This window comes from Mustela nivalis (genome assembly GCF_964662115.1).
Source record: "Mustela nivalis genome assembly, chromosome: 14".
In the NCBI taxonomy this organism is placed as follows: domain Eukaryota; kingdom Metazoa; phylum Chordata; class Mammalia; order Carnivora; family Mustelidae; genus Mustela; species Mustela nivalis.
Genome location: NC_139033.1, coordinates 20,027,373 through 20,054,275, shown reverse-complemented (window position 1 = coordinate 20,054,275; position 26,903 = coordinate 20,027,373). Strand labels below are relative to the sequence as shown.

Here is a 26,903-nt window from a genome sequence, read left to right as displayed (position 1 = left end):
ACGTGGCAGTGCCACAGCCTGGGTGTGGCTCCCGACCGCTGGGCTCGGCCGGGTGGTGGCGCAGTGAAGAGGAGCGAGGGTACCCTGGGCAGATGATGGCATTCCCAGGTCAGACTGAGGAGGAGCACAGGCTGTGGGAGGGGGGAGGGTCCGCAGGGGACTCCGCTGGCACCGGGACCCGTGGCTCAGCCGCAGAGGTGAGAGCGTCTCCCGCTGTGACAGCCTTCCCTTCGTGTCTCTTCATCCAGCCGAGCGGACGCCCAGCCCTGCACCTCACCCACTTGGACCCAGACACCAGCGCTGAGCGCGAAGCCGTGTCGCAGTTTACGACAGTCGCACGGGGCAGGGCACGCAGGGGGGCTTCTGTCACAAGCATCCAGAGCTCCCTCGTGGAGGAGGCGCTGCACCGCCGTGGGGACGCCGTGTCGGGCTTCTCTCTGTGGGTGGTCTTGCGTGGGGCGTGCGCTCCGCATCCGGGAATGTGTGCCGGACCGGACAGGGTGTGCGTCTGCAGTGCGGACCCCACTCCTGGCACCAGCGTGAGCCTTCAGTGCCCTGGTGTCCCCAGAGCCGTCACGGCATCAGGGCTGTACCGATGCTCACGTGAGCGGTTTCTGGGTTTTAGACTCTGCCTTTCACGCTGCCGGGAATTAGATCATGAACTTCTGAGTTAATCCTTGGGCGCAGAACAGCGTCTGGAGCGGTTAGAGCTGGAGTTCAGACACGGCTGGGGCTGCGGGCTCAGAGTAAGCTGCGGTCGGCCAGGACGGCCGCTGCGGGAGGAGACGTGATCAGGTGTCAGCCGGAAGCGCGTACGGACGGCCAGCTGGACCCCGCTGCGGCCGAGCGCTGCCTCCTACCGCAGGGCCGCAGTGGTCCCACAGCCGCCAGCGCCCCGTGCGAGCTGTGCGGGACCCGCGGCCCGCGAGTGGGACGGCACAGGAGGACAAACCCGCGGGCTCGTCTTCCCAGAGGAAAGTGCACAGTGTTAGTTGCTGCAGGCCGCCCGACGCGATTCTCCTCTCTCTGGACCTCGGGAGGGTGATTGCACCACACGAGTCACGGGTCACCGCCGCCCCGCATCTGCCCGTGGGGGAGGGCATGCGAGTCGTGTGCGCGTGCGGGGGGCGGCCCGCGTCTCTCTCCTTCCTAGCATACAGAGCACTCTGCGTTGTAAAACTGGCGAACGCAGTGCCACGCTGCCGCGGGAGGGGTGGCAGCCGTCCAGGCCCAGAGGCCAGAGGCCCAGGTAGGGCTCGGGTCGCACTCTCGCAGGTGAGCCTGCCCACGCGGCTCAGGGCTGCGGCAGAGAGGAAGGGCGTCCTTTCCGCATGGAGCTAGAGCTCCCTGTCCGTTTGATCTCACACCGTGCCCACACACGCCTGTGTCCTTAGTCCCCCTGTCCACGCACAGCGACCCAGGGCACCTCTGTTTGCTCTGTCTGCCCTCACAGGTGCCAATGTACACAGGCAGGTCCCTGGAATCATGGGCTACGAGCCTGCACCAGCCCCCCATCGAGGCTTTGGTGCCCCTCCTGCCCGAGGCTGCCCTGTTGCTGTGTGTCGAGGGCTGTGGGAAGGAGAGCCCCAGGACGGGTGGCTGAGCCCCATCCTGTGCAGACCCCACTGTGACATGGCGCTTGGGCCTGTGGGCAAGGACGCTGCTCTGTGCGCTTGTCTGACCGAGGCCTGGGGAACTGTGAGTGTCTGCCTTGCCTCGATGGTTTGGGCTCTAGGCTGCTGGCTCACCTGGAGCCTCGAGGTCAGAGCTCCTTGGGGCGTCCCTGTTGTTGCTGGCATGATGCCAGGCTCCGTCCTCCCCTCCCGAGGCTGGGTCGAGGGGCCTCCCCTGGCAAGGACCCCAGGATGTGCCTGCAGGGGAAGGTGAGCGCCCTGGACTGGGGGTGGGCCGGGGTCTGAGCAGCCAGGGCTCACCACGCGGTCCGTCTGGACTTACTCCCCTGCAAGGATGGCGTCCAGAATTCTGAATTTCTCTTTTTTTAACCCATCGTGATGCTGTGCTCTTAGTTATGAACGTTTGTGGGGTTTTTTGTTAAAACGTTTTGTTTTGAGGGTGCCTGGGGGGCTCAGTGGGTTAAGCCTCTGCCTTCGGCTCAGGTCATGATCCCAGGGTCCTGGGATCGAGCCCCGCATCGGGCTCTCTGCTCAGCAGGGAACCTGCTTCCCCCTCTCTCTGTCTGCCTCTCTGCCTACTTGTGATCTCTGTCTGTCAAATAAATAAGTAGAATCTTGTAAAAGGAAAGTTTTGTTTTGAGGTCGCTGTGGACCCACAGGCAAGGGTACAAAGAGAGCGAGCCCGGGTGCCCTGTCCCTGCTGCAGCCGCGCACATCCGCAGCCGCGCACACCCACAGCCCACGCACACCCGCAGCCCGCGCACACCCGCAGCCGCGCACACCCGCAGCCCGCGCACACCCACAGCCGCGCACACCCGCAGCCCACGCACACCTGCAGCCGCGCACACCCGCAGCCCACGCACACCCGCAGCCCGCGCACACCTGCAGCCCGCGCACACCCGCAGCCCAGTCTCGCCGCCGCCGGCCCCCCTCCCGCGCCTCCATAACCTTGAGACCGCTAACCCGCCCCCCAGTCCTCCGGTCGACCTAGCAGTGCCAAACACACAGGCTCTCGCACGTCTGTGGCCCCCCTCGGCCCCGGGCCAGTCACCGTTGCCACACTACTCATGTGTACTCCCTCATTCTCTCCCCGACAGCCAAGGGGTCCCCCGGGAGGAGGGACCCCCTTGGAGGGCTACTCCTAGCCTTTGTGTCTGTGTCCGGTTCCGCGGGACCGAAGCCCGGGGCCGTGCCTGCCGCACTGTGTGCCAAGCGTGCGCACGGTTTCCCTCCGGAGGGGCAGCACCTTCTCTCACTCCCTCCAGAAGCAGCACAGTCCCCTCCCCACACCCCACCGTGTTTGGGGTCGACTGCGTTCTTGTTGGTCCCACTGACGGGCACGCAGGCCCCCACGTCCTGCTCCGTGAGGCATCTTGTCTTCTCCTGTTTGCCCACGGGGCGGTCACGGGACTGCGGAGGGTGCGTCCTGCTGTGCACCAGGTACCGCTCGTCCACGGACGGTGTGGCTGGAAGGTGTTTCTTCTCTGTAGCTTTTCCTCATCTTCACCGAGCCGGGCGAAGCAGAAGTGGTTCATTTCGGTGAATCAGGTTCTGTGGATTCGTTCTTTCCGTGAAGGACACATTTGCTCTCAAGTCTGAACTCTCTCTGGGGTCCTAGATCCTAAAGGTTTCCTCCTACGTCTTATTCTGGAAGTTTCATAGCTCTCACGCCTTCTATTTAAGACCGTGACCCATTCTGGGTTTTTGCACGGGGCATGAGACTTTGGGTGGCGGGTCGGTTTTGCTCTTGCACGTCCTTTCCTTGGCTTCGGTGCTGGTGCCGGTGTCGGGGTGCGCCTGCGGGTCACGGCTGCGTTCCCACTGACCCTTCATCTGCACACGTTCTCGTCTTTTCTTGGTCTTCAGGTGAAAATGTTCCGTTTCTGGCTCTAGGTTTTCTGCAGCTGCTGTTTACCAAGCAGGGGGAGTTCGACCCTCTTCCCAGGTTTCCGTGAGTTTTTATCCTGAACGGGCGTGGAATTTTTCAGGTGCTTTATCTGCAGTGGTACGGTCACGTGGTTTCCTTTGGCCTGTCATTTGAATTGTTTCTTCTGCTGTTTTCGAGATTTGTTTTGTTCTGTTTTGAGTAATGAATTTGATGAGGATGTGTCCTAATGTCGATTCGGGGCTTTATCCTCTTTGGATTCGCTCAGCATTTTAAACGGAAAGTTGAATGTCTTTCACCAAGTTCAGGACGTTTCCAGCCCCAGTTCTTTGAGGCCGTTTCCACCTCTGCCGTGCTGCCCCTTCTCCCGGCTCCGGGACGCAAGGACTGGATCTCGTCGTGGTCTGGCCTGTTCCGATCAGTCTCTCCTCTGTATTCTGCGACTCCTCGGGTTTACTGCTTTTGTGGTTTCTGTCTCCTTCCTTACAAAGTTGATCCCATCCCTGCATTTTTAAGAAACTGCGGCTGCTGCCGCGTCTTCCGCTCCCAAGCCCCTGCTCACTTTTCCTCACGCTCCTTGCGTGCGCCTGTCATTCTCGTGGAAGCGTTTTTACTGCGATGCCCTCGCGTCTGCCTCGGGGGGTTCCAGCATCTCCGCTGTCCTCGAGTGGACGTTCGTTCCGCTGGAGACCTTCCTGGTTCTTGCTAGGACGAGTGATTTTCGATGGCAGCCGGGACGGCTTCAGGTCACGCCGTGAGCGTCGGAACCTTATTTGGACCCAGAGCTTGGCTGCCTCTGCCTGGCTCCGCGCCCGCAGCACAGGTGGATGGGCCGCCTCCCCTGTGCCCGGCAGGGAGCAGTCCCGGTCTGCGCGGGCCGCCGTGGCACCTGCTGGGGGTGGTTGCTGCCGCCAGGCTGTGGGGGCTCCGGCTGCCCCCCGCGGCCCCCGCATTCACCACTGGGTGGAGGTGAACATCTTGAGTCCGACACCTCCCAGCCCAGACGAGGGCCTTGTCAGCTGCAGGGAGAGGTGCTTGTCCAGGCTCTGCCTGCCATGGTCCCCACGGACGCTGCACGGTTGTGGGGCGCTCATCCCAGGCTGGACAGGAGGAAAGGTCCTGGCTCCCCACTCTGCCTTCCCGGAGACTCCTGGTGGGGCCCGCAACTGTCGGTGGTGGCCCGCGGTGGAGAGGGCCTGTCCCAGGCATTCCTGTTCTACGCGGTGGCCTCTCTCTGAGCCTCCCTTGCAGGGAGCAGCCTGCTCTCGGGGCATCGTGTCTGCCCATTGGGACTTCACGTTGCCGGCTCCTAGTCCTCCTGCACGGTCTGTCCTGTGTCCCCTGGGGGCCCGGGTCTCAGGTTGAGCTCCCAGGGGGGTGACAGAGGCCCGCTTGCCTGCCTGGGACTGGAGGTCAGTTTGCGATTCAGAACAGATGCAGAATCCCTCTGTGTTTCATTTCCTCTGGAGTCTGTGGTGCCGTCTGGGGCAGCTGTGCCAGCAGCCTGGTGTCGGGAACACGGAGCTCTTCGTCCCCCAGAGCTGACCTTGTCAGACACAGGACCTGCGCCGCCTGGGAGACACTCACATTTCAGGGGAGCCGTGGGCCACCTCGTGTGAACACTGGATCGCGCTAGTAGTGAAACAGCGGTTCCCAGCAGACAAGACGCGTAAGAAGAGTGGCCTGTTTGCGTGTTTGGGGCTTTCTGGCCGAGGACAGCGCTTCCTGGCTGCCTGTGCCCCCCGGCTGGGAGCTGCCCTTCGGTGGAGACCCCACCACCGGTGTGGCCTGTCGTTGGTAAATGGAGACTCGGGGGCCAGGGCCCGGGAGGTGGGCCCACCCGGGAGTGCCGGAGCCTGCAGAAGCGGCCTGGCCGGCCCACGTGCCCTGACCTGTTGGCATGTCTCAGGTCTTGGTTTAACTGAAATCATTGTTCTGAAGGGGAGACCTCAGCGACATACTTGTTTTTCGGACACTCTGCTGTTTTCCCGTGTTGGGTCCGCCGGCCAGTGCGTGTGGCAGTGTCGAGCCGTGCCGGCGGAGAGCTGTGTAGACGCTGTCGCGTGCCGGCGGAGAGCTGTGTAGACGCTGTCGCGTGGGCGGCACTGGCGAGGCGGCGTGTGTCCCCACGCCTGGGGGCGCGGAGGGGGGCGCTCCATGTTCGCGGGGAGAAGTCCCGCGTCCGCTAGAGGACGCCAGCTGCCTCCCCAGCTGCTTCTCTTCGCTTGCGGGTGTGGGTGGAGCTCGCAGTCCTGAGGTTTTTCCGCATCAGCATCTCGGGGAGGGAGCGTGTGGGTGGCAGTGGCCGTGGGGCCCGAGGCACCTCGTGCAGGCTCTGAGCCCCGCGAGCAGCCACTCAAAACAGCCACTCGTGCTGGACCCGCCGGGCACACACGAGCCACTCCACATGGAGGCAGTGACGCGCCAGAGCGTGCTTCCGGTCTGACATGGAGACGTGCGCGCCTGCGGGAGGCGCTGGGAGAAGCTCCCCGTGCCCAGCCTGGGATGGCCCCGGGGAAGAGCGTTCCCGGGGCTGCTGGGTTTTGTGTTCCTATCTGACCCTTCAGCAGAGCCGCGCCCTCCCGCGGACGGCTGACCTCAGCCCGTCACCTGCTTCTGCGCCGCACGTCCTCCTGTTCCGGAGACCACGGGGAGACGGTCTGTCGGCTTTGTCGTTTTAGAAGCCCCGCGGCTTGCTTGACGGGACTTGAGGATGAGGAACGCTTCCTGCTGCTTTCTAGGCCGTGGTGGTTCGTTAGCTCTTCCCGCTCCGCCCTCTGCGCGAAGACGGGGGAGGCGGGTCAAGCGGGGTCATGCTGGCGGAAGGAGGCGGGTGTTCGCTTCCAGCAGGAGGCGGCGCTCAGAGAAAGCCTGAGCAGGTGCTGTGCAGAGACACGGTGCCTTGTCGTAGCCAGAATGCTGTGTGTGTGTGCGTGTGCGTGTGTGTGTGCACCTGCTCCGAGAGTCAGGAGTCCTTCCAAGTGACCTTCCTCACGTGGGACCTGTGACATTCATTTCAGAGTGGTTCAGCCGCCGCGGCAGACGCTTGCTCAAGAGCTGCCGGACAGCCGACCCGGAGAGCAGCCCGGCCCCAGTGGACGGAAGCGACAGCCCAGCATGTCAGAGACAATGCCGCTGTACACCCTGTGTAAGGAGGACTTAGAGAGTATGGACAAAGAGGTGAGGCCCGCGGGCGCCAGCGCGCCGGGGGCAGGGCGCACCGTGCTCACCACCACCCTTGGTTTCCCAGGGACGCTTCCACCGAGACACGCGCAGCGGCCTTGAGTGACGCGTCAGGGCATCGGCAACGCTGGCGAGGGCCCGGCCTTGGGCTGGTGGGGCCGGGGCCACTGGCGGCCTGCACTGCCCCACGAGACACCCTCGATGACCTCCTGCCCGGGGCGCAGCCAGCAGTCCCTTGTAGGATCTCAGCCTTAGGCCCCGAAGATAGGCCACATCGGTGGGGTTTCTCTTTTGTCAAAGGTTTAATTGTGGGAGTAAGGGCCACAGGGCCTTGACGAGGTTTTGAGTTGGAGACTAAATACAGTGGGGTTTTCTTCAGAACCAAATGGCACTAAGCTGCAGGTAATTTTGTAGGCCAGACTGTTGTCTGTCTCCTGGGTCATCTTCAGAGAGGCCCGAAACACTCACGTCAGCCGGTCCTGAGTCCCACCGGCCCCCTGGGCCAGTGCCCTCGAGAGGAGGGTCCTGCCTGCCTGTAGGGGTCTCCGTTTGTAGGCGGTCGTGCAGCCTCTGCAGAAAACCATATCGTGCATCCGAGGGAACGTGGCCCCTTGTTGGCACCCCTGCTGGGCTCTGCTGGGGACGGAAGCCGTGTGCCGGCCGGTGCTCGGTGGCCTTTCTGCCCCAGCACCACGCCACACTCCGGGAAGACCCGAACATAGCAGGACGTATTTTAGTTTATTTTGAGCAGCAGCAGGAAAATGTCCGTGGTTCTTGTCAGCGCAAAGTCTCCCCAGCAGTTCAGAGTATCGTGTGCAGAGGATGGCTTAACTGGCGACAGCTGGACCCTACTTGCAGACGTGCTAGGCTCCGTGCTCCCGTTTTTTGAACGTTAGCTGGTGGACGTGCTATTTGTTTCATAAAAATGTTTTCTCCAAATTTCCTCTATGCTCCTGTATCTCTAAGGGAGTTGCTGACCCCACAGGGAGCTGGGGGAGGGGCCCGCTGGCCTCCACCTCCCCAGCCCCACAGCCGCCCCACAGACACACACTGGCATTGAATGGGGGCTCACAGTCCTGCATCGTGTGGCTGAGTCCCGTGTGTTGTGCCACTCGCCGTCGGGGCTGACAGGAGGGAACAGACATCGTAAGATGAGGGAACGTGTGCCAGCCCTGCCTCCCGGTGGGTTTCAGAGTGCACCCCAGTCTGCGAGGCAGTGACCCCAGGTCTTCCATTAGAGTAGAGGAAGGTTGGCGGGGAGGGTGAAGCATGTAGGGAATTCCGAAACCTCGAGAGAATCCCAGGAAGCTTCTTGAAAATGAGTGAGTTGCCAGAGGAAGGGGTCACTAGTGGGCTGGGAGAAGTGAGCACGTGGTTTTGTTTTCTAAAAGAACACGTGGCCTTGTTCTTTTGAGATGACTCAGGGTGGATTGCTTTTTTAGAGTTGTCCTTGTGTGTGTCTAGATTTGTACACACTGGGGACCTTACGTAGGTGGTTTGGTGTTCGTGCAGTTGTTCTTGGTTTATCAAGAACATTCAATCGAATAACAAACTGTCTTTTGTATGAGTTCCTTCCGTGGTCTGTTTGCCAAAAACCTCTGTTTTTCAGTACACTTGGGTTCTGGGAACTGTGAGATCTACCGCAGGACCCTGGCATAATTCACACGTGCCAGGTAGTTGTCTCACTCCGCTCAGTGACTGGGGGGGTCCTCGGACATAGGGCTGAGAACTGTGAGCTTACTCACCTGTCTCCTGTCGGGAGATCCCCACACCCACCTGTGCCCTGTCCTGATGCCCCGGGGCTCTCCTGTGCCCTGTCTTCATGCCCACTGAGCTCACCTTGCCCACCTGTGCCCTCTGTGCTCACCTGTGCCCTGGCTCAGGCTTGCTGTGCCCACCTGTGCCCATCTGTGTCCTGTTTCCGTCTCCTCGTCCTCATCGTTGCTCACCTGTGCCCTGTCCTGGTGCCCCCGTGTTCACCTGCGCTGTGACCCGTGCCTGTCGTGTTTGTCCAACCCTTTGGAGAGGGCTGTTCCAATGGGCTGTAGCTCACACTGATGGGCGTTCCCCAGCGTGCCTGTCAGAGGCCCTGTGTCTGGGACCGGTCGCCTCTCCCGGCCCCCAGCGGCCACGGTCCCCTTCGCTTCTGTCCCTCCTTTGTTCTGCTGCCGGAGCTCGCTGGAGACACAGCTCAGCTCAAGTCCCTGGAAGGACTTGAGGCATGTCCCGGTACTGTGGCCGGCTGCACTCGGGAGGCTGGGGGCCATCCTCTGGACATGTGGTCAGACAGTCAGTAGTGCCCTGACAGCACATCACGGGCCCACGGCCTTCGCCCCCTCATGTCTCCATCGGAGGAGGAAGGGCAGGGGCGGTGAGAGCCTGCGCTTCTACGCGTCTTCCCAGCCGTGTGTTGCTGTGACGTTCTGTTTTACCACGGGGCACTGGGAAGTCTCCGTGTCAGTCCAGCGCCGTCCTCGCTGTGTTCCTACAGGCTTCAGGCATCCGCAGGGCTTCTGCAGCCTGCCCTGTGGGCGAGGGACCGACTATGGTCCGCGTGTGTCTAGTGTGAGGATTTCTGTGGGGAGTTGTGCTGGGTTAGGGTTGCACTTCGTGTGTGTTGGGGCTCACACAAAGAGCCTTCTGCCAAGACCGTGGGCTGCCATCACCATGTGCTGGGGCCTGGACACCAGTGTCCCCCGTGGGCAGCAGCTTCCTTCCGGCACGGTGGCGGGTTCTGTCACGCGTGAGACGGTGAGCCTTCCTGTGTGGCCTGGGCGCTCTGGTTTTACCGAGCTGGTAGGTTTGCTGCTGCTGAGTAAGCGGCGGCGGTGAGCGGCGTGAGCTCAGGCCTCCCGCCGCTGCCTGTGCGCAGGGACGCCTTCCGGAGAGGATGTGGGGCCACCGGCATGGGCGTGCCCTGTCGGGGGACTGAAAGATGGTCCCCTGAGAGCTGACCCGAGTGTCCACAAAACGCATGTGCACTGGTGTCTGTCCCCGCACACGGTTTCGCTCACTGGGCTGGCTCTCGGAGGGTTCGCACGACACTGGGGAGTTACCCGGCTGGGGTTTCGGCCTCGTGCCTCACACACCGCCTTCTCCCTTTTGCTTTGCAGCGGCTCTCGGTGTGGGACGCGTGCGTCAGGGAAACATTCAGGGCCGCTGTCCTGTCCCTGCGGCAGGTGTGTCTCACCCGGAGCAAGTGCTGTTCTGCAAGTATATTCGGAGTAAAACGGGCTCATTGTCTCTTGGCTTCAGAATGTTGAGATGAAGCAAGTTTATCTCAGAAGCTACCACGGACCCCAGCTTTGGGCGGGTGGGGGTGCCTGCGGGTGTGGGTGTGGCCGTGGTCTTGTCTGAGCCTTCCCCGCTCAGGGCTGTTCTAATGACACGTTCACAACGTTTTGCCCAAGTGACGATGCTTGGGGTTAGTGGGGCATCGGACACTGTGTGAGTTTTCACTGGTGTCCTCTCCCGGAGGCTGCGTGTCCCGCTGTCCCGCAGTGCTCGCACGGACCAGGTTTGCACACCTGTGTTCCCGCGTGAGCCAAACACGAGGTGTGTGGAGCTCTTGCTGTTGTGTGGCCACAGGCTGGTGAGCAGGTTTTGTGCTGGGATGTGTGGGTCGTGTCTCCAGAATAAAAGAAAGGTCCAGGGCGCCTGGGTGGCTCAGTGGGTTAAGCCACTGCCTTAGGCTCAGGTCATGATCTCAGAGTCTCGGGATCAAGTCTCACGTCGGGCTCTCTGCTCGGCGGGGAGCCTGCTTCCCCCCACCTCTCTCTCTGCCTGCCTCTGCCTGCTTGTGATTTCTTTCTCTGTCAAATAAATAAATAAAATAAAATAAAATTAAAAAACAACAAAAAACTGTTTAAAAAAGAAAAGAAAAGAAAGGTCCACCCTTCAAATTAAAATGCACAAGTCCGTTCCGACAGGGGAACGTTCGCAGTCCCATCAGGACAGAAGAGGTGCTTTGAGTCAGATCGGTAGGGAAGCGCCGGCCACGAGAGATGAGAAGGGCTGGCGCACAATGCCACCCACACCCCAAGCACTGGGAAGCATCATAGCGGGTGGACGACCGGCCTGTCGCTGACCCCCGTTTCGGCCCGGGGTGGGGCGCCCCCAGCACGGCCTCCCAGCCTCGCGCTCCCTGCAGCTGAAGTCCACGGAACAGAGAAGGGAGCGCCCGCTCAGTCCGTCGGGCGGGCAGTTCTCCATCAGGGTCAGGGGTCTGAGCCCCGTGTTGGACCAAGAGCTTTCTTTAAGGAAGAAAAAACGTTACAGCTTCGGAAGAAAGAGCAGACGGTTCCTGGAAGCGTGGGTGCGGCGGGACGAGCAGGTCCCCAGCTCTTGCCCTTACTTGCAGGCGGGGCCCCTCTCCCAGCTCTGCTCTGGGACAGGCACCCAAAACAGAGGGTCGAGGGACAGGAGTCTGTGGCCCAGAGAGTATGGAGGCTCCTTCCTCTGCCTCTGTGTCCCCTGTGGGGCCCCAGGCACACCGCAGAGTGGAAAGGAGCGCCCCAGTTCTGGGGAGAAGCAGACCCCAGGCTTGCCTCCGAGAGCAGATGTGGGACAGACAGCATTACGGAGGCATAAAATCCACGTCGCTATCCGCGGAAGGCAAGGCCCTCGCCGGGCTGGTCACCTGCAAACACAGACCCGTGTTTCCCCAGAGGCTTGGAGAAGCTGTCCGGTCGGAGCCGTCCGGGCACAGCCTGAGTGGCAGCAGACGCCCACCCCCGGCCCGCCCAGTCGTCGGGGTTAGGAGACCAGCACGTTCAGAGCCGCTCGGTGGCTGGGCTCCCCGGGCAGAGGCGCAGAGCCTCCAGGGAACACACACGCAATGACAAGTGAGCAGCAGGGATTTCAGAACCGAGAGAGACACGCTCCGCGGGGTCCCTGACGGCCGCCCCACACGCTCAACCCAGTGGAGGCAAAAAAGGGAGAGCCCACGAACAGGGCCACAGAGACCCCCTGGAGACGAGCCGGAAGACAGATGGGGGTCTGTGGTCAGAGCCACAGTCCGTCCGGTCAGCAGCAGAGCCTTCTGTGTGCGCCACTGAACTCCACAGCTGGGGAGGGCGGGGGCATGGGGCCGATACTTGGAGGAATGATGGCTGAAGACCCCAGGAACTTGGTCAAAGCCATCAATTCACTGGTTTCTGATGCTACAGACCAGTCTGGCCAGTCATAGGTTTTCATAAAGCAGAGTGTCGTCCACGCTGTGTCTCCGCGCGGCTCCCTTCTCCCCAGGACCCCAGCAGGCCGCGCGCAGAGGCTTGTGTTCGACGAGGGCCCTGCGGAGCGCCGGGAGTCCTCGGGCGTGTTCAGAGAGCGTGTCTCCCCGGCAGGGGCGCAGGGACCGGCCGCATGGCAGGACTCGGTGTTCATGGGCAGACACGTGCACAGAAGAGGCGGCTGGAGACCGTGCGGAGAGTGGTTTGAGGCTAGGTCACGCAAGTCTCTCATTCTAGGTGTCGTGGGCACACTTTAGGACCAGTACGTCCTGCAGAGCTTTAACTGCTTGTTTGTCTGACGGCTGGAACGTCTCCTTTGTGTCCTCAGCCCTCGTGGCAGTCGGACTTCCCGGGCCGTCTCATTTACGTGTGTGCGGCCTCGCGGTCATGCCCACTGGGCTTTCTTCCTCAGACTGGAAGTCTGGCACGGACATCAGGCAGGGACACCGCCGTGACTTTGCCAAGTGACCCTTCTGTTCACATGCCTCTGTTGGGAGCAGGAGCTTGCGGACCAGCAGATTCACTTGTGCCGTTCAGGGCTTTATGTGGGTCAGCAAGCTCCCCAAGGTAGTTCAGCAGACGGCTGCCGTGAGGGCTCTTGTGTCTCTGCTCGGTGCTGGGCCGCACGTTGGGAAGCTGTGCGAGCCACGTCATGAACGTTCCGGACAGCTCGAGATAGTTAACAGACGTTAGCTTTCAGAGAAAACACTCGAGATTGAAGATAATACGTGAAAACGGCGTCTCTATAGTCGGAAAGTGAAACAGGAACACAGGTCCTAATTCATTTCTCGTGATCTAGAGGGCTTGTCCTGCGGACTCTCCCGGGCTAGTCCGTCCAGGAGGCTGTGGCCAAAGGAGCTGTGACAAGCGTTGCTGGCCTAAAGCTGGAGGGAACACCAGGCGTCACCGCGGGCTTGTCTGCTTCAAGCGTGCGGGCCGAGGCAGACTGGGACGGAACCACCTCTGTCCCCTTTTCTGTGTCCTCCGTGGGTAAAGCCGTCATTAACACGTCTCAGCACATTTCCCTTCTATCAAGAGAGAAGGTCGCCTGGCACGGAGTGACCGGGAAGGTGCATTTCCAGCCCGGGGCACGCTTCTGTTCCTCTCTTTACCGTGGCCCCTCGCCGGCCTTACGTCTGCGCCGGCAGAGGCCGTGAGGAGTCCGGGATCCCCACGGTCCTGCGTCTTCCCAACAAGGCGATGGGAACGCTTTCCAGGGCCTGCGCTGGGAGCCGTGGGGGCCTCTGACAGACCTCCGTCGTTCAATCCGTAGAAAGCAAGTTTTTTCTCTTCACATACTTGGCTTTTAGGTTTTTCCTTAAGATTCTAAAGTTTTTACCTGGCATCTTTCAAGTAGTGTTTATAAAATAGTTCATTACACCTTACTGTTTTTCAAAGAGCCCAGTTACCCTTGCGTAAAGGACAGGCCTGGAGCCCTGTCTTGGCTCTGAGACAGACCCTTGTGCCCGCGTCAGGCAGGAGCCCGAGCAGGTTGAAGCATAACTTAGGTACGGCTCCTCCCTACGCACGATTCTCGCTGGTGCAGAACGTTTGTCTGAATCTTGCCAAACAGTCGGCAGGATGGACGCGCACGCGGGTTTGCCAACCGCAGACGCGACGGTCGACGGGCTCCTGCCTGGGGATGGTGCTGGCGCTCCCGGGCCGCCTCGCGGTCTCCAGGAGGCCGTGATTGTCTTTCGAAGACCTGGTTTAATTCCTCCTTTTCCTCTTGAAAAGGTAACGATGCAGAGTTACAGGCCTGAAGTGTCTTCAGAGGAAGTTTAATATCCCAACAGGAGGCTGGCTCATCAGCCTAGAGCGGGCCCAGCGGTGAAGGGCGCGTGCGCCCGCTCTCAGTTAACCCCGTGCTTGCTGGCACCTGCCCTCAGCGTAGGAGCGAAGCCCGCGTGTCGCCTGCAGACAGCACAGTGACGGAACGACCGTTGCTGCGTTGCTGTAGCTGCCACTGGGCCGTTCCCACGCTCTCACCGAGGTCAGCGTGGCGGTGACGGAACTGGGCTTGGGTTGAAGCTGCCCTGTGCTGGGACCTCACCTCTCCTGTCCGAGCTCTCGTAGTCCGTGCACAGAAGCCCAGGGGTGCTTTGGGGTGCGTGAGGCCAGGGAGGTGAGGAGCGGGCAGCCCAGTCCCCGGGTGTGCAGGGGTGGGGGGGGGCGTGCCCTTCGCCTTTGTAGGGAGGGGCTGCTGCTGGCCAGCCCTGCCTCATGTGGAAGCGCCCCAGGCCCAGCCTCCGGCTCCGGGCTCCTCCCCTCCCTGGAGGACGGGGCTGGGGCCGAGGGCTCCAGGCTTCTGCTCCCCGCCCTGTCCTGAGCCCACCAAGAGTCTGTCTGCCGTGTCGCCGGGAGCGCTGTGTCAGGTCAGAGGGACAGAGGCCAGCGAATCTCTCTCTCACTGCTTCATACAGCAGATAACCTTGTTACGTAGGATCCACTTTGCAGTCTTAAAGACGTAATCCTGTTGACTTACATGGTGTTCGACATCCTTGCTTGCTTTTTCTGAGTGTGTATCTCTGGGGAGAAAGAGAGGCCTTCCGCCCTGGGTGCGGCACCCAGGACTCGCGGCGCCGGTTAGTGCGGTCATCTCTGCGCTCCACTGGCGCCTTCTGTAGTAAGTTCATGTTTGCAGTGATGCAGCCACACGTTTGCCGTTAACATCCTGAAACGCTGTGGCACTTCTCAGGCGTGCGTACGGTTGGGGGCGTTCCGGAGCCGTCGAAGAAGAGCTTCTAGCCTGGGAATTGGCTCTGCCAGCGTCCGCCTTGGCCTTGGCTGCCCTGAGCACCCAGGCCGCTGCGGAAGGCAGGCCTGCTGCCGGGTACTGTGGGGCACAGAGAAGCCCCCGGCTTCTCCGTCACACACTAGGTTAGAGCAAAGAAGGATCGCGGTTTCCCTTGTGCGAGCAGAGCGCCACTCCTTGAGAAAACAGCAGCATCCCAGAAACGCCCTTAGAGGGGCTCCGGAGCGCAGTGCAGTGAGCAGGACGTTTCTGTCCCGTTGCCGTGGGTAACCTCCGTTCCATATTTTCTCCTTTTCACCCGATCTCTGTCGTTATCTGGTGTCTGTGTTAGGAGACCAGGGCGAGCGGCGCCTTCAACTCGGGCTCTCTGCCCAGCGGGGAGCCTGCTTCCTCCTCTTTCTCTGCCTGCCTCTCTGCCTACTGGTGATCTCTGTCAAATAAATAAAATCTTTAAAAAAAAAAAAAAGACCAGAGTGAATTTGAGAGAAAGGCAGAGAGACCAAGGTCAGACCAAGGTGGAAGGCCGACCCTCCCCCCGTCTTCTGTCCGTAGGCTCACCCCAACCTGATGTGACAGCTCCGTCTGAGTGGGTGTTGGGAGGCTGCCCAGCCGAGCTGTTCCGATGGGAGACCTGTGGGAGCCCCCCCTCGGTGGCTCTCCCTGGGGACCCGGCGTCCCTGGGGGCCAGGCGCTTGGCCTCTGGAAGCAGACCTGCCCCCGGCTATAGAGGAGCAGTGAGGGCCGTGCTAGGCCCCATGACTACTAGTCCCCATCGCCCTTGCTTGGCATGTCCGTGAATGGTTCAGTTTGCAGAGAGCGAGGCCCCAGACACAGCTGGGACCCCGCCGGCAGCAGCCCCCCCGACACTCCAGAGCACCTCCTGGGAAGCAGTCGTTCTGTGCGGCTCATCGGTCACGAGCATTTTAACAGGGTCTTTTTCACCGCGCAGCTCATGCGCGCACCAGCTAGAAACCCGTCAGAATCATGCCGCCAAGAAGTGACTGCCCAGGCCCGCATGACCTGCAGCAGGGTCCCATGGGGGGTGCCGGGAGCCCAGGACAGGCCGCCTGGCCCTGCCGGCTCTCCCTCGGCCTCCGGAACCTGCCGTGCGCCTCCCAGAGCCCCGCGGCGGAGGGCCCGGCGCTGCAGACCCAGGAACCCGACGTGCCGCCCACGTGCCGGGAGTGACTGGGTGGGGGGCGGAGGCTGTGTTCCGGCACTGACTGTCCCCCTCCGCCAGGTGGATGACATCCTAGGACAGGGGAGTGATGACAGTGACGCTGAGAAGGAGCGGCCGGAGGAGGAGCGACCGGAGGAGGAGGAGCGGCCGGAGGAGGAGCAGGAGCGGCAGGAGCAGCCCCCGCCCCGGGAGCCCCAGGCCGCGCTGGAGGCCACGCCATGCGGGGAGAGGACCAGCGCAGGCAGCCAGGGGCCCAGGTGAGGGGCCGGGGGGAGGGGCCCGGCCTGGAGACCTGGAGACGTCTGTGGGTGCCACGGAGTCTCAACACAGTCCCCAGACCTGGGCGTGTCAGAAGGCGACAGGAATTTCTCTCCACGTCTCGTGCTTCAGGTGACGCCTCGTGGACCCCAGTTTCTTCCCCTTGGGGGAGCCCGTCCTCGGTGCTGTTAGTGGGGACACCCCGCAGGGCCAGTGGTCGCCAGCCTGGGGCAGAGGGCAAGGCGGCGCCGGGGCTGGCACGCTGGGGCACAGCGCCCACTTTCCGGCGTGCCCTGCCCTGTTCGCGGCCCCGTCCGTGGGCAGCATGCTCGGGCCGCAGCCGCCTCTCCAGCAGCACGGACACTGGCCCCGTCCTCTCCTGGACCGAGGGCGGCCTGCCGGTTCTCCTCCTCCGAAGCCTCTTTTTGTCTCCCTTGGATCTGATCACCGCATTTGCTCTTCGCTCACTTTCCTTCCTTTTGGCCTCTTTCTGAGTCTTCCCACTCCAGTGGCCCGGCTCAATCCCGCCAAAGCCAGAGCCACTGTCCCCACGTGCCTGAGCTGCCTCGGGGCCCCGCTGCATGCTGGGACTGGCCTCGCCGCCTCCAGACTACAGTCCCCACTTCCTGGCATCAACACTTCGTTGCTTTGCTCCCTCGTGTTGATGGAGTCCGTGCGTCTTCAGAAGCTTCCTGGGCCACACAGGCTGCCTTGGCTTCGCCCCCGCCGGCCTGACAGTGGGGTGGGGGCTGCAGGCGGCGTGGCTCCAGCTCTCTGGCAGTGTCCGCGGGGGGCACCGCCATCTGGCGCGGGGAGGACTGCACCCCTGCCCCGAGCGCTGGGCGGTTTGCACGCCCCCCTTGCAGCCCCAGCCGCGGTCGACCCCCACGATGAGAAGCTCACGTGTGAGATGTAAAGTCACGCGCGGTGTACGGCTCGTGGGGATGCGTGGCACACGTAGGTACCACGAATGACAGGGCCCGAGCAGAGGGAAGAGTCCGTCCCCGTGTCTGACCGGGGCAGACTCAGGCTGGCCACCATCCATCCTGACCGCGTGCCGCAGCGTCCGTAGCCCCCGTCGGGAGGGAAGGCCAGGAGCCCGTGCCTGTGCCCGTCCCGTGGTGTCCCGGCGGGCAGGGGAGACGAACCGGGTCCGAGCCACACCACCCTCGAGCCTGCAGCGCGAGCAGGTCGGGAGGTCCGAGAGCAGACCGACTGTCGGGCCCGTGTGTGCGCTGCTTCGGGGGCAGCAGCGGGCAGTGCTCAGAGGCTGGCTGCCGCCGTCCATCCTGGCGAGGGCCGAGAGGTGGGAGGTAGACCGGCGGCTGCTCCGTCACCCGCACACGCACACACACAACGGTTGGGCCCCACGGCAGCCCACGCCGCCGGGAGGAGCCAGAGGACCCGCCCTATTGGTCCCAGGTGGTGAGGCTGCGGCACGGGGGCGGTGGTCACCGGGTCGGGGTGAGCGTCTGTGAGCGCACACTCGTGCCACCCACGGTGCCCGCCAGGCCGGACGCTCAGGAGACCGGGCTGTGGAGCGGGGGGGGCGCTGGTGCCCTCCTGCTCCTTCTGCGAGGGCACTCCGATGGCGTCGTGGCCGTCGGCAGGCTTCTCAAAAACAGTTGCCGCAGATGTGGTCCAGAGAACTTTCCCTCTGCAAACACTCCCGCCGGACGCCTGCACGCGGACTGCAGACCGGGCCGCTCGCTGCCCCTGCTGGGACTTTCCCGAAGGCCGTCTTGGGGATGCGGCAGTTCCCATGGTTTCTGCTGGTGAAAACTCCCTGCGTGGTTCCTGGGACGTGACCTGGCGTTTGTGCTGAGGAAGCGGCAAAGCCTCTCGGAGACCATCCGGCCGGACCGTCGGGCCGCGGGCGTCCTGCTCTCCACGTCGTGACCTGAGGCGGCGCACGGCCCACCCGGCCACACAGGCTGCCACGTCCCTGAGCGCACGTCGGGGCAGCTGGTGGGCTCGGTGCAGGAGTGTAGGAGACTGCCAGGTCGGGTCCCACGTGTGCTGCTCTGGTGCCTGCCCGTGTCTCCAAGCGGGAGCCGTGGATGTCGTCTTGGTCTTTCTGTTAAAGGGGCCGCACGGGCTGGTGGCTGTCACCTTGGTCAGTGTCACTGTGGCACCGAGCTTCGCACTGGAGCAGGCCCCATGACAGGTTCTCCATGGATGTAGCTGCCTTCCACAGCCGCTGTGACACCCGACGTGGACCGACCACACAGCGGGGAGTTGACGGCCGCTCTGTAGGCTTAGCAAGTCTAACCCCGCATGTCAGGCGACCGGATGGCCGGGTGCCTGCTCACAGCGAAAGGCAGGGGGCAGGGAGCAGCCCAGTCGGCCTCATACGTGCTGTCCCCGCAGGAGGCTGGCCTGGCCCCCCCTTGCACGCACGGGCACACGCATACACGGAACAGGTGTGTTCATCCAGGCAGTGGCCTCGCCGAGGGCAGCACGGCGGCTCCTTTCTGCTAAAAAACCAAGCTGCTTTAACCGGCAAGTTGAAAGCACACGGTTTGTGGACACTGGGCGCTGGTCGTCATTAGACACCCACGTGTGCGTGGCTGTCACAGTCGCGGGACCGTTGTACACGCCAGGGACAGCGAGCTCGAGGCGCCGGAGGGCGGCCGCCAGCAGCACATTTGGAGGCGGGAACGTCGAGGAGGAAGCACGTGCCGATGCTGCGGTCCTGTTCCCGCTGGGTTCCCCGGAGTCGGGTGTCCAGGCTCTCCGCTTTCTGCAGGCTCCGTCTGTGAGCGCGTGCGAGTGCCGCGCGTTGTGAGGGGCGTATTGACTGTCGCCTGCAGCCCCGTTTCCAATTCTGGAGATGAGTTTTGGGGGGAGGGAGCGCCTCCAGCAGACCCCCTGCTGAGCATGGAGCCCCACTTGGGGCTCGATCCCATGACTCCGAGATCACGACTTGCACCAAAATCAGGAGTCAGATGCGCAGCGGAGCCACCCAGGTGTCCCGAGGTCGTTCTTAATTGGTAAAGTTCAGTCCTGCTGTACATTACTTAACCAAGCGCGACCGGGCGCCGCTGCCCCAGACGTTCTAGAGCCGGCGGAAGGTTCACAGGGGCGCCTGGGGCTCAGCCGGTGAGGGGCTGCCTTTGGCTCAGGTCACAGCCCCAGGGTCCTGGGTTCCAGCCCGGCCTTGGGCTCCCTGCTCTGCGGAGAGCCTGCTTCCCCTCTTCCTCTCCCCCTCCCCCTTCCCCTACTCTCGCTCTCAAATAAAGGAGTAAAATCTTTCTTTGAAAGAAGAAAGGTTTTCACAGAAGATTTTACCCTAAATTACCATCGTTGTAAGGTGGCTGTCTCGAGAGAACTTTCCGAGCCGGCTGCGGCTTCTCCACCTGTCCTGGTCCTGACCCCGGGGGTCCCTGCTTTTCCCCAAGCTCTCCCTCTGCTGTCCTGCTCCCGCCGGCACGCCTCTGCCTGGGGGGTCGTCTGAGCTGCTTCCTGGGGTTCCTGATCCGCGTCCGCACAGCAGTGGGTCCAGCTTTTTCCTGGACTCAGGGCCTTCCTCCCCAGCAGCAGGAACTCTCTGTCCTTGCTTTTTTGTCTCAAGCTCTCAAAGGGATGAAAGGGACCCTGGGTGCGGACGGGGCTCTCCACGGGGAACAGACTGTTCGTAGGACGCGGCGAGGGAAGTCGGTCGCGTTTGTCCCTTCCTGAGGCCGGCTCTGCGCAAACCAGAGGACCCCCCCCAGGCGGTGTGACAGAGTGTGTCCACGCAGCGCGAGCTGGGCTCCCGGTCCGGCCAGGACCCCGGGGGCGGGTGGAAGCCCAGGACCAGGAGCCCATCCTGACGGTAGATCGTGGGGCGACAGGAGACGAGCCTTCACGATCCCTCAGCGTGCTCTCCGGCTGCAGGGTGGGGTCCAGCCGGTGTTTTCCCAGGTTTTCTCAAAATCACTGGCGTTTTTGGTGAACCTCTACTGCATGCCAGCAGCCAAGACGTGTTCCTGCACTACCGTTCTGGGCACCGGGCCCACGCACACTTTCCTGGGCAGTGCCCGGTGGGACACTGGTTTTATTGGGGTCGTCAGTCGTGTGAACGATAAAAGCACCCCCTTGTAGTGACTTGACAGCCCCTTGCCGCTCGCACGCGAAGCGGGTCAGCTGTTGGCCTGCCTGGTGTTGTGGATACGGCCTGTTCTCCGCTCAGCAAGCGGACAGTCCTCCAGGTGGGCACAGAAGCAGCTTGTTTGGGCGCTTGGGCGACTGACTCCTGATTCCGGCTCAGGTTGTGATCTTAGGGCCGTGGAGTCAAGCCCCGATTCAGGCTGCCCGAGGAGTCCGTTGTGCCTCTCCCTCCCGCTGACTGGCACACGCACGTGGGCTCCCTCAAAAGTAAAATCCTTGTGACAGACCTTGTCTCGGGATATCTTGCAAACCCAGAAGTCAGCCACGGCTGAGTTACTGGACCGCGTGTCCGTCAGGCTGCGCCTGGGCCTGGTCTGGGCCCGACGGCGGGTTCAAGTCCTACGGATGCACGCAGGGCTCCCCCCAGAAGCGAAACCCCCGCGCTCCCCGTCGCCAGCCTGAGCCCTCGCACGGACGCCGTAGTTCTGCTTCCCGAGTCCTTCTCAGGGTTTCTGTCCTTTTTGAGCTCTGACCGTTGCCGTTTCAGATTCGGGAGTGTTTCTCACGGGTGGTTTATTGTCTCACCGTTATGGAAAAGTTTCTTCGCGGTCTCAGGTCCCAGGAGTCCTAGTGATGCAGATACTCTCCCCGACCTGGTGTTTGTGACATTGCCAAACAGACCTTCCGTGCCCTTCGGTTTGTGATCAGGGTGGCTCGTGTGGACGCGGACTCGGGAGCGGGGAGTCTGGGGGCAGTGGAGCGTGTGCTGGCCCCGTGTGGTCACCTGGGGTGCGCCTGGGCTTCCAGATGTGCGGGCGGCGGGCTGGTTCCTCTGACTGACCGGCCTCTCTGCAGGTCTTTGCGTCCTGGTTCACGTGGGGTGGTCCTTGGAGTGCTGCCAAGGAGGCAGGTCACGGCTTCGCAGGTGGAGGGCTGGGCCTCGGGCCTCGGCCACACCTGCTGCACCTCACGGTGTCCCGGCCTTGTGCTTTGACCTGCTTGGGACTCCCTCGTGCGTGCCGGACTCTTGCTGTGGGCCTGCCTCTGCGGGGCCCGGCGGCACGGGGAACAGAGCGAGTGCCTCGCTCTGGGGTCAGCTGACTTTGGCCATCAGCGCCAGCAGGCTCTTGCCGTGAAACTAGCACTTTGCAGTGCCCTTCCCCAGAGGACAGTGCAGCGTGTGTGCAAGCGTGTGGGGGTGTGCGTGCCAGGGTGTTCTTGTGGGGTGGATGCACATGTGTGTGCCGGGACATGGACACTGGTGCCGGGGCGTGCCTGCGGGGTACATGCGCGCGTGTGTGCCGGGCCGGGCCGGCCCCTGCTGCGAGCCGTTCACGGTCTGCGTCTGTCTTGCAGGGGCCACAAGCGTAAACTGCCCGAGGAGGACGCCGGCGGCACGTCCAGCGGGGAGTCCAGCGGGGCGGACGAGGAGAGCAGCAGCTCGGAGGCGGACGAGATGGCGGCGGCACTGGAGGCCGAGCTCAGCGACCTCATGTGACCTGTGGGGCACAGGGCGGGCGTGCGCTCCGTCCCCGGAGGGCTCCAGCAGCGTGGGCCCTCGGATGTTCTCTCTTCTCCAGAAAGACGTGCATATTGGCGGAGCTCCACATACAGAGACACATAATTTTGCAGAAATAGGTGTTTTTAGAGGTTTTACTACGGAAAGTCTACTTTTCTAAGGGACGGCGTCCCGGGAGGCGGTGTGCCAAAGATGTCGCCGCCCCCTGCGCAGCCCGGCGCGGATCGGGAGGTGGGACGTGGGCGGCGGCCAGAGTGTGCAGTGGGGGCCGGGCCGCGGGGGCGCGGGGTCCTCCCCCGGGACTCAGATGTAAAGTTTTGTATATCGATCTCGCGTTGACCCACCAAGCAAATTTCTCTTTCATCGAATAAAACTCCTTTTTGTAAGCTCGTGCTGGTGCGCTGTGGCAGGAGCGGCTGGCGCCCGGCCTTCCCTGCGGCCTGTGGGGCCGAGAGCTGCGCGTCCGGCCGCTGTGGGCCGTCCCTGGGAGAACAGACGGGCCTCACTCCTGTAGGCCGTACCGTGGGCCCGACGTCGCGGTACTCGTAGAGAAGCGTTGAGAACACGGAGGGTCTCCGTCAGTGCTCGCTCTCAGGTGACGAGCCTGGATCGGAGATACCCCAGGACCCCAGGCAGCTCCGAGCCGTCTGAGAAGCCGGAGCACGGTTCATCACACGGCGTGTCCCCCAGACAGCCTGATGGTACCTGGTCCCTGGCGCTCAGTCCGGGTCTGACCCATGAGCCCTCGCGTTCATGCAGCTCTGGGAGGAGCTGGTACAGCGCCCAGAGACCTCTGGGTGCGAGCCTTGGTCAAGCTGCCCGTGGGGGTGGTCTCCGCACCTCCTCTGAGACGGCCTGGACGGCACCTCCTATCAGCGGACTCTGGGTGGCAGGTGACCTGGCATGTGTTCCTGAAGTCTGAGGTATTGCTGGAAGACGCTGTTGGTGGGGCGCACCTTCTCCAGCGCAGGTCAGCTGCGCGGGCTCGGAGACGCTGTTGGTGGGGCGCACCTTCTCCAGCTGCGCGGCCTCTTCTCCCCGTTTTCCGGACCGCTCGCGGAGTCCGAGGTAACAGGCTGGGCTCCGGCTGTGTGCCATGCACGCTGCCTTCGAGCGCAGGTAACAGAATCACGGCTTCGCTGGGGTAACCTTGCTATGATACTCACCTGATGGAGAAGCGATGGATGAGCTTCAGGTACAGCTGGTTCTAGGTGTTCACTGGCCACTCAGGCATCATTAAGAACCCAAATCCCCTCCAGGAGTTTGGGCTATCCCTCTGCTACTTGCACTCGGGAGGTCTTTGCACAACAGGGTGTGACGCTCAGATCCCGTCTGTACTTCCGGTGCCGGGCAGGGGGAGTGTGGGGGTGTTACCCTGCGCACAGGACGGGCGGGCGGGCAGGCACGCGGCCAGCAATCCCGGCACCGCCTTGGCCTTGTTCTTCTCCAGGAGGTGAGCGTAGCTGTTGACTCCCTCTCTCCGCAACGGCAGTAAGGGAAGCGTGCAGGGGCTGGCTGGGGAGCGGAGGAGCCTCTGCAACACGCACAGCAGCTGCAGACAGGAGCCCGGGCCGGGCTTGTGCAGCGGAAGAAGCTGGAGATTTCCACCTTCCACGCCAGACAGCCTCAGGCCACGGTTTCTGAAAGGGCTCGGGTGCTGATCGGAAGCTGTGGCTGAAAAGGGTGTGAGCGGAGGCCGTGGGCCTGGGCCCGGGCTGCTGCCGGCGGGCACGTGTGGGGGACCTTGTGGGCTCACGAGGGGCAGGTGGGGCCCTGTGCACCCAGGAGGGGGACGGAAGTGGTGTCCTTCTCAGCTGGTTGGGCCCCTTCCGGCAGGTCCTGGAGGGAGACAAGACCACTCCTCTGTGCTCAGATATCCTGGTGTCCCACCACCCCGGTCAGCAACGGGAAAATGACCAAATTGGAGGGAAAGACCCAAACCTGGTGTTACCGGGAAGGAAAAACCACAGCCTTGGGACCCCGAGAAGCTGGAGGTCTGGGAGGGAAGGTGAGGCCCAGCCGTGAGCTCAACTGAGCAGAACACACAGGTCAACCCGCTGTTGCCACGAAGGACACCCCTGCCGTGAGTTCAGCTGCTAGGCCCAGCGTGTCGGGGCCGTGACGCTGCTCGGGCTTCTGCAGCCTCAAGGTGCTCGACTCTGCCAGGTGGTGGTTTCCTCTGGACGCCGGGAATTGACTTGGCCGGGAGCAGGCGTCCACGTGGGGACGTGCCCTGTGGGACAGCTGGGCAGGAACACGGCTCGGGGTGCCCTCGATGGCCTGCCCTGACCGTCTGGCCTTCGGTGTTCTGGTTTCATAACGTGTCTGTGCCCTAAATGAACCAAACTACTTTTTAAACACTCCAGTCCTCCTGCCCCCGGGAGCCTGGGTGGGGGAGCTGTGGGGCTCAGGGCCTCCCCCACTGCGGCAGAGGGGCGGTGGGTGCGACGGCCGACCACCGTCTGCTCACGGGACAGAGTTGTCTGTGCGTCGCCTTCCGAAGCTGTAACAGGAGACTCAGCCGCTTCCCTGCACGTCCGGTCGAGCTCTGCGGTCCGGAGAAGGGCCGTAGGGAGCTGTGTGCTGGGGAATGGGCATCGAGCTCTCGGTCCACAAGAAACCTTTGCACAAGTAGGTAATAAATGGCTGTTTATTTACAACATTGAAAAATCAAACTGGAAATTCAATGAAATTTTTCTTCCGTGGGAAACAGAATGTTGAAATTTTGTGTGACTACGAGTGGATCTCCTGTCCGGAGTTCTTCATGTTTCCCAACAACCCTGCCCCTACCCGGTCTGCAGGCCATGTCCGACAGGGGGCACGGAGTCGGGGCCAAGCAGGGGCCCCTGCTTGCCACCAGCCGAGGCTCTGGCCGGGAGGGTTTGCCACTCCCAGCGCCCTGGGACTTGCGCAGCTGTACATGGGAAGCTTCACGGTGAGTCGTGTCCGAGAAGCCCGGCGCCTGATGCCGCGTGGGGCCCGTGTTTGCACACGGGTGTGCTTTCGTGCAAGGCCGCAGTCTGGTTTGTAAGCGAAGTTTCTGTTTGGAAAGTGCCTCGCAGGTGGAAAACCAGTGCAGAAGAGGAAGCGACACGCCCCTCACAGCCCCCGGGTCTCAGGGTCACACGGCAGCGTTTTCTGTACTTGGCTTCCCTTGTTTTTTAAAATTAATCTCATTGTGACCTTTTAACGTACGCACATCTAAGAGGAAGAAAAATTGCTAGAATCCTGGCACTAAATGTAGCCACGTTAACATTTCAATGAGCTGTTCTAGTCCATTTATGCATATGGTTGTAATAGACTATTTTTTAGAGCAGATTTGGGGGGAAGGTATGGAGTTGCCCATAGTCTTCTGGCCCGAAACATGCACGGCCTCCCCATGGTTGTGCGTCCGTGTCGATGAGCCCACGCTGACGCGTCCTTGTCAACCCACGTCGTGGTTTGCGGTGGGGTAACGTGGTGGGTGTTCTGTGAGTCCAGACGCGTGGGTGAGGTCGTGAACCCACCGTCACAGCACCGAACGGTGGTTTTGCTGCCCTGAAAGTCCTTGCGCCCTCCCTCCCTCCCTCTGGAGCCGTCCCCCGGCCACCTCCGAGGCCCCTCTGTGCCTGTGGTGGTGACTTTTCAGGACTCGGAGCGCGCAGCTCCGCAGACCGGCCTCCCCTACCGGGGGACACGCACTCGGTGCCCCCGTGTTTCCGTCAAACCCAGCACCCAAATCCAGACTCAGAAATTTCTTGAGACAGACAAGCTGGTTTCTTTACAACATAATTTCTAAGGGGAAAAGGAAGAAATGGAGGACCCTAATGGTTCGCGAGGGGCAGGCACGCGGCCTGACAACACGGCCTGGGTCGGCGATTCGACCGTCGCGCGTGTGAGAGGACGCGCTTTCTTGAGAGTCCGTGGTTGTCAGGACATCCTGAAGGAGACGCCTGGGACTCGCACCAGATGGAGCCACACGGTGCGGGAGACGGGGTCGGATGCGAGCGCGGTCCCCGTGCGTCCGAGCTGACGCTGAGCCTTCCGCACGTCTGCGGTGTCCCCTGACCAAGGACGAGCTGCGGGGACGCCCGACACGCACCGCGAGACCCCCAGCCCCCACCCAGGCGGCCGGCACACAGCCACGGTCCCACCGTCTTTCCAAGCAGGTTTAGGAGCCTTTGCAGCGAAGAGCGGGGTGGGGGCGCGTTCTCGGTGGTCGTTTGCAGAGAAAGTCTCCACAGGAACTTGTGTGAGGACCCCTTCTGCCCCACGCCGCAAAATTTGTCCCTATTTGGCTCCAAAGGGAAACCCTCTTGTCTTTTTTAACCACAGTTTCATGATCCTTGTGATTTGAGTTCTGGTGTGTTGCGCGCGGCCTGAGAAGGTAAGTTGGGCTGCCGGAGGCCTTGCGGACCCGAAAGCCGGCTTCGCCACGCCGCACCGGGTCCTCCTGGCTTTAGTCATCGCCCGCCCGCTGGCCCCATCGCAACCGGGTCAGGGCGCGCGGACCCCGAGGCCCGCCCTTTCCTCCGGATGCTTTCAGGATTTTTATCTGTATCGCGTTGATTCATCTCAGGGTTTCTTCGGGAGGCCTGTCTCCTGGGGGTTCTGGGCTGGGACCAGTCCCCGCGCGAGTGTCCGTTCGTCTGAAGTGGCTTTGTTGAGCGCTTCCTCGTCGTTCTGCGGTTCCTTGTTCTCTCTTCCTGTCACTTCTCACCCCGTATCCCTTTGTCCTCCGTCCTGAATTCTGGGGGCGCGTCTGGTGTCGTGCCCGACAGTCTCCAGTCCAGTTCTCGAGAGGGTCGGGTCCTCTGACCTCCTGCCACGGCCGTCGGGGCGCACAGGGCCCGCCCAGCAGCATCTCGTCAGCGCCCCTGTCTCCTGGTCGGCGCCCGCCTGGTGCCTGCACCGGGCCCCAGAACCTTCTACCTCCTGTTCGGTTGCATCCTGGGAAATAAAACCTTCTGAAGTTTCCTTCAGGTTCTTGCATTTTATAACTTTGTAAAAGAGGGTTTCTCCTACTCCGCATTTTTCCAAGCCCTCCCCCGCAGTCAGATTTCTGGAAGTGCTTTCATTCTCAGAGGAAGAGCGGTCTGTCTGCACTCAGCACAGGGTTCGGGTTGGTGTGACCACCCCGTTTGCAGCAAGAACGGTGCCTGACCTGAGAGCCCGGGGCGCCGACGT

General features: G+C 62.2%; 1 protein-coding gene and 2 long non-coding RNA genes across 7 annotated transcripts in view; all 3 read left to right on the top strand.

The window, feature by feature from the left end:
- CTDP1 (CTD phosphatase subunit 1) overlaps positions 1 to 22,123 on the top strand; it is a 49,645-nt gene extending 27,522 nt beyond the window's left edge. For 2 of the 5 annotated variants that reach the window (XM_082699947.1, XM_082699945.1), the window contains exons 11-13: positions 6,540 to 6,699; positions 15,929 to 16,125; positions 21,575 to 22,123. In XM_082699947.1, coding sequence (XP_082556073.1) covers positions 6,540 to 6,699; positions 15,929 to 16,125; positions 21,575 to 21,716 — 499 coding nt within the window. In that variant the 3' untranslated portion in view covers positions 21,717 to 22,123. The remainder of the gene's footprint in view (positions 1 to 6,539; positions 6,700 to 15,928; positions 16,126 to 21,574) is intronic. The other 3 variants (XR_014303008.1, XM_082699946.1, XM_082699948.1) reach the window with 3 other exon arrangements.
- LOC309848416 lies at positions 6,706 to 15,154 on the top strand. The gene is made up of 2 exons (XR_014303025.1): positions 6,706 to 10,348; positions 10,591 to 15,154. It is a non-coding gene; the product is annotated as an uncharacterized lncRNA (long non-coding RNA).
- On the top strand, positions 17,024 to 20,504 carry LOC309848420. Its single transcript, XR_014303031.1, has 2 exons — positions 17,024 to 19,119; positions 19,701 to 20,504. It is a non-coding gene; the product is annotated as an uncharacterized lncRNA (long non-coding RNA).
- Positions 22,124 to 26,903: the final 4,780 nt, after the last annotated feature.